Source organism: Bison bison, unplaced genomic scaffold, assembly GCF_000754665.1.
Source record: "Bison bison bison isolate TAMUID 2011002044 unplaced genomic scaffold, Bison_UMD1.0 scf7180017864487, whole genome shotgun sequence".
NCBI classification, from domain to species: domain Eukaryota; kingdom Metazoa; phylum Chordata; class Mammalia; order Artiodactyla; family Bovidae; genus Bison; species Bison bison.
The window spans coordinates 9,653,166-9,659,977 of NW_011495047.1; the positions used below are offsets into that span (position 1 = coordinate 9,653,166).

The following is a 6,812-nucleotide window of genomic DNA, read 5'->3' on the forward strand; positions in this document are numbered from 1 at the left end:
CCCCCCGCCCCCGCTTCCATCTCCCACCTTCTCTCACATTCTCCTCCTCAACCCTCCTCTTCTGAAGTTGAGGCCACCTGCAACCCGGGTGGAAGTGGTGTTAGAGGAAGGGGTCCTCCCAGCCAAGCTGCCCCTTGGTGGGAGGGGATGGAGGGGCTGCAGAACGATAGGGTTCCTGGGAAATGGGCCTGATTCATGAGGGCTCCCCCAGCACCTCTGAGAAGAACTGGGAAGGATTAAGGCCTCCTTGAGAAAGTGGGGGGCCTGGGGGTGATGGGCTCTAAAGGAACAGGGTAGGAAGGAAGAGGAGCCAGGAGAAGCCCCGTCCCCTGCTGGGTGCACAGAGCATCGATGGGGCCTGACCGGCCTCAACTCTGCCCCCCGGGGCAGCCACAGGAAACGGAGGTGCTCTTGGCTCCCCCTTCCCCCTTCCTGGCCCCCAGTTTGGGTGAAGCAAAGGTGGGGTGGGCAGGCAGGGGAGACATTGAAAAGTTCCCAGACAAAACCATGGGGCATCTCGAGGCTGCCCACTCTCTCCACTCCCCGCCACCCCCGCCCCCCATCACAGTGTCTCTCACGTCCTGGGTCCCTGGTTTTAGGTCTTGCCCACCTAAAGACAGTTGACAGGGTCTGAACATCATTTGGATCCTGGCCATACTCCTAAGCCCCACTGGACCTCATCACGCCCAGGTCTGACTGGTGAGTCAGTAATCTGTTTCCACCCCTGGGAGGTTTTATGGGTGCTGGGGGGGGGGGACGGAAAGCTGGGAGCAAAGGAGGGGAATGTGCTGAGCAGCACTCCCCAGGGGGGCAGGGGTCCCCAGAGGGGCAGGGTCGGCTCAGGAGGAGGGCTGGGAGGAGGGAGAGGCAGCCTGGGTGCTGTGGGCACGGCTGTCCCTCAGCTCTCCCGCCGCCTGACTTGAGGCCGGTGAGATGCTGCTTAAAAAAATAAGTGGACAAAAGAATTTAAGATTTTTAGAATCAGGAAATCATTGACATTTATACATAGTTCACATAGAAAAGAGAAAAAAAAAAAAACCCGCAAACCTGGTGCGGTAGGTGCAATTTGAGGTGTGGTTATTGAGGTCTGCTGGCCAGTGCCCAGTTCAGGGCTTCGCTGAGTCGGGGACACAGCTGGGACCGCGGCTGCGCTGCTGGCTGCATCTGCTATCATCTGATGACACCAGGCGGGACGCCCCAGGTGTGCCAGTCCTCAGGGCTGCCCAGGGGGCACAGATGAGGCTGAAATCCAACCAGGTTCTGCCTGAGTACCCCCCTAAGAAGGGAATGAAGTTTTCTAATCAACAGGCCCCTCCCCACAGGAAGTGGGGACCCATCTGTCTAATTTCCAGAGAGGAGCAGGATCTGCCTGCCGCAGGCACTGTCATTGGAGCTCGGGGTCCAGATATTCCACTCCATTTCTTTATTTTTAACTCACTGTATTTTTTATGAGGACATATTTAAAAATAAATTGCAGATATCCTGACACTCCACCTTTAAATAATTCAGTAGGCAACTCTAAAAAAAGAGCCTCTTGCTACATAGGAAATTAATATTATCACAGCCAATGCAATTAAAAGCCATTTCTCAATAGCCTGCATTCCCCAGTTGGTTTTCAGATTTTCCCAGTAAATTCAGCACTCTAACCTTGAGCAGGAACCCATCTGACTGAGACCTCTGGCTTCTCTAGAACCGCCTACCTTGGATCCGGAGGGGAGCCTGGTCCCCAGAGGAGCTCAGAAAGAAGGCGGAGAACTGGAAAGAAGAAGTGGAAGACTGGGGTTTCTGAGGAAAAGACCTCAAACCCGTGAGCCCAAATTGCCCCCTGGACACCTGGCCTGCTGCCAGACTCTTAGAGGTGAGTGTCAATGGAGTGGTGGGTTTGGCACCTTCCTGGGACTGTGTACCCTCTCTTGCAAACTGTTAAAAGAAAAAAGAGGCATATTAAAATGTTTAAGAGTTTATTTGCGCAAAAATCAATTTGAATTGGGTAGCATCCAATCTAGCAGACGATGAAGACTTTCATAGAGGAGTGGAAGCAAGGAAGTTATACTGGCAGAAAAGCAGGTTGGTTATTGCAAAGCAGCTTTCCTCTGGCAGGGGTCTATCAGGCAGATTGCTTAAATAGGGCTCGTGGGATGACTCCTGATTGATTAGGTTAAGATTTCGTTTCTGGGAGAGCTGAAAATACAGATTAAGTCTCACTTTGGTGACATGGGGCTTAGCATAAGTGACTCATTTGGGGCCTGTGTCTTGTTTTTAACTGACCTCATGTGAAGTCATGGCTGTTCTGACTTATCTTCATCCCACCCATTTTCCAGAGAAAGAAACAGAGGTTCAGAGAGGGGCAGTGACCTGCCCAAGCCCACACATGGCTGAGCTAAGAAACTAGCCTGGGTCTTGGGTCCAGGCCTTGTTCACCCTGGGTCCTTCTACTCACTGGGCTCATGTACAGAGTCCTTCCCGGCTCCCAACAGCACCCAAGGGGCTGGAAGTCTTCTGGTTGGTTGGCCAACAAGAGAACTGAGAATCCGAAAGGGGGATGATGGGAAAACAGAGGGCAAAGTGAAGAAGGTGGCCCCTTCAAAGAGCTCAAAGGTGGGAATGCAGGACAGAGTTTTAGAGCCTGGAGGAAACGTGTTGTTCAGTCTCCAGGTCATGTCCAGCACTTTGCAACTCCTCAGACTGTAGCACACCAGGAAATGTAGGCAGCGATATATCAATATATTCATATAATTTTATAATTTACGAGGCTCGTTCATTTGCATTACTTATTATAACCCTCACAACAACAGTATGGAGGTAATATTCCTTTCCCTATGGGTGAGGAGGGCTTCCCAGGTGGCACAGTGGTAAAGAATCTGCCTGCCAATGCAGGAGATGTAGGATCCCTGGGTGGGAAAGATCCCCTGGAGAAGGGAATGGCAACCCACTCCAGTATTGTTGCCTGGAAAATTCCCTGGACAGAGGAGCCTGGCAGGCTACAGTCCATGGAGCTGCAAAGAGTCGGATATGACTGAGCACACACATACCACACACGTGGGTGAGGAAAGAGGTCCAGAGCAGGCCTGCTGAAAGTGGCAGGTGGCTTTGGACTGGTGTCCGGGGCTCCTGAGTTCCGTCAGGATTTTCCACTGTGTGTCTCCCTGCAGTCAGAGCGGTGCTAGTGGTAAAGAACCCGCCTGCCAATGCAGGAGACAAGGAGAGGAGGGTCAGGAAGATGCCTTGGAGGAGGAAATGGCAACACAACCCACTCCAGTATTCTTGCCTGGAAAATTCCATGGTCAGAGGAGCCTGGCGGGCTATAGTCCATGGGGTCGAAAAGAGCTGAACATGACTGAGCACACACACAGACACACAGACACACACACACAGACACACACACACAGACACACACACACACACAAACCCCTGCAGTCAGAACAGGAAGCCAGGAGGAGGTTGAGGTTGGGGCAGATTGGCACACAAATGCAGAGGCAACCCCATCCCCTTCCCACCGTGTAGCAGGTTGACAGCCACAGCCTCCTGGCAAGAAGGAAGGCTGCCCCTGGCTGCTGCGGGTCAGAAAGAGGTGTCAACAAGGATGTATGTGCTGTGGGCTCAGGTTGGTCCTCTTTCTCACCCTCATCCTTTCCTGTGTCCCGTCTGCTGTCCATGGAGAAGAGGAGCCAACTTCCCGTAGTTCTGGAGTTCACCGTCTGCCCACACGTGATTGTCTGTCCCTCCGGCTGAGATCCGTCCCGAGTTGTCTGCTGTGTCACAGGCCAGTCCTCTCCTACATCTCACTCCCTCGGAAGCTCTGCATTCATTCTGTGTCCTCCAAGTGTCTGATGCTTATTGATGATCCTACTTATTAACAGTAATCCAGATAGCTTGGTAATGTGGATAGTATCAGTCCTGTTTTTAGCAGTGAGGAGATTGGAGGTGGACACCATAAGAACAGGGACAAGGTTCACTTAGCCAGGAGGTGAGGAGGAAAGGGGTCCTTGTCATGTGGTGGCAAAAATGTTGGCAGCATTGCCACCTTCAGTAATGTGAAAAGTGGGAAATGTGCCTGATGAACCGGGTGGTGTGGCCAAGATCTCCAGGCAAATCGTTAAGGACGCTGCCTTGTTTCTCCCTGTGACTTATGCAATGTGAGCGAAAAGAAACTACAGGCAGTGCTATTAAATGTGAAGGGAGCTGGTACTTGATGGCTTTGAAAATTCCCAGCCTCTCCAGACAGTCAGTCAGTCAGTCAGTTCAGTCGCTCAGTCATGTCTGACTCTTTGTGACCCATGGACTGCAGCACACCAGGCCTCCCTGTCCATCACCAACTCCCAGAGCTTGCTCAAATTCATGTCTATCAAGTTGGTGAATTGGTCCATCCAACCATCTCATCCTCTGTCGTCCTCTTCTCCTCCTGCCCTCAATCTTTCCCAGTATCAGGGTCTTTTCCAATGAGTGAGCTCTTTGCATCAGGTGGCCAAAGTATTGGAGTTTCAACTTCAACATCAGTCCTTCCAATGAATATTCAGGACTGATCTCCTTTAGAATGGACTGGTTGGATTTACTTGCAGTCCAAGGGACTCTCAAGAGTCTTCTCCAACACCACAGTTCAAAAGCATCAATTCTTCAGCACTCTGCTTTCTTTATAGTCCAAATCTCACATCCATACATGACTACTGGAAAAACCATAGCTTTGACTAGACAGACCTTTGTTGGCAAAGTAACACCTCTGCTTTTTCATATGCTGGCTAGGTTTATATAGCTTTTCTTTCAAGAAGCAAGCATCGTTTAATTTCACGGGTGCATTCACCATCTGCAGTGATTTTGGAGCCCAAGAAAATAAGGTCTGTCATCACTGTTTCCATTGTTTCCCTCTCTAATTGCCATGAAGTGATGGGACCGGATGCCATGATATTCAATTTTTGAATGTTGAGTTTTAAAGCCAGATTTTTCACTCTTTCACTTTCATCAAGAGGCTCCTTAAATGATGCTAAAATCAAATCCAGAGCACTCTCAGGAAAATCTGGTCTAAAGATGAAACCAAGGGTGTGACTATAAATCCCTTGTGAAGACCTCAGAAAGATGAAAGATAGTGCCTCAGACCAAAGGACTTTAATGAGTTTAAGGGCTCTTGCCTCACAGATTCGTTCAATCAAACATGAGGTCTCCTAAGAAGCTTAAACACAGTCTGGATGGTTCTAAGAAGCTAAAAATAGAATTACCATATGACTCATCAATTCCACTTCTGGGTAAACATCTGAAAAAACAGAACCAAACCACGAATTTGACAAGATACATCACACCAATGTTCATAGCAGCAGTTTTTAGAGTTGCCAAGGTAAGGAAATGACCTAAGCTTCTATCAACAGATAAACTGAGAAAGAAGATGTGATTGATACATACATACAAACATACAATGGAATACTACTTAGCCTTAAAAAGAAGGAATTTTGTTATTTACAACAGTATGGAGGGTTTGGAGGTATGGTTAGTAAAATAAGTCAGACAGAGAAAGAAAAATACTTTGTAACATCACTTATATGTGGAAGCTGAAAAATACAACAACCTAGTAAGTGTAACAAAAAAGAAGCATAATATATAGAGAACAAACCAGTGGCTACTGCTGGGGAGAGGGAAGGGTGGAGGGGCACCACAGGGGTAGGAGAGTAAGAGCTACAAATTATTCTGTACAAAATAAGCTACAAGGATACTGTATAAAATCAGGAATAGAGCCAATATTTCAAAGTAACTATCAACGGAGTATAACCTTAAAAAATTGTGAATCACTGTGTTGTATGCCTGTAACTTATATAAATTATATATCAACTATACTTCAATTTAAAATAGAGGGGAAAAAGCATTATGACTCAGCAGCAGAATCCCAAGGTATAGAAGAGATCCTGTCTTGAAGAGATTTGTGGGAGTGGCTTTTGCCTAATTGAGTGAATCCCAATAAGATACACAGGAGACCCACACTGTTTTGTTTTGTTTTTTTTTTTTTTTAAAGAGAAATGACATTCACAAACACTGCCAGCTTGACTGAAAGGAACAAGGGGGCACAGAATTTTAAAAGGCGTTTGTAGCCCCCGAGGAGGGGCAGGAAGCAGGCTGAGAAAAGGTTATACTACACCTATAGTATTCCTTTGTTATACTACAAAGGTATAAGCATGGGTTGCCTTTCATGGAAAGTGAAGGATGACTCAGAGGGCAGGATTGAGAGCCCGAAAAGAGAAGCCAAGAGCCATGGGGAATTATTTTCAGGTAGGAGCAGAGCAGAGTCCTCATGTAGGAATTTCCAACACTTGTCCAGCTGATTTTCAGCTTTTCTGGACTGGAAGAAACACAAACTGGAATCAAGATTGCCGGGAGAAATATCAATAACCTCAGGTATGCAGATGACACCACACTTATGGCAGAAAGTGAAGAGGAACTAAAAAGCCTCTTGATGAAAGTGAAAGTGGAGAGTGAAAAAGTTGGCTTAAAGCTCAACATTCAGAAAACGAAGATCGTGGCATCCAGTCCCATCACTTCATGGGAAATAGATGTGGAAACAATGTCAGATTTTATTTTTCTGGGCTCCAAAATCGCTGCAGATGGTGACTGCAGCCATGAAATTAAAAGACGCTTACTCCTTGGAAGGAAAGTTATGACCAACCTAGACAGCATATTCAAAAGCAGAGACATTACTTTGCCAACAAAGGTCCATCTAGTCAAGGCTATGGTTTTTCCTGTGGTCATGTATGGATGTGAGAGTTGGACTGTGAAGAAGGCTGAGCGCCGAAGAATTGATGCTTTTGAACGGTGGTGTTGGAGAAGACTCTTGA

At 47.8% G+C, this 6,812-nt stretch overlaps 1 protein-coding gene across 1 annotated transcript in view; it reads right to left on the bottom strand.

Moving 5' to 3' along the window:
• NCR2 (natural cytotoxicity triggering receptor 2) overlaps nt 1-6,812 on the bottom strand; it is a 35,502-nt gene that overhangs the window by 8,554 nt on the left and 20,136 nt on the right. Inside the window, 1 exon segment of the mRNA XM_010863254.1 lies at nt 1,701-1,755. Coding sequence (XP_010861556.1) covers nt 1,701-1,755 — 55 coding nt within the window.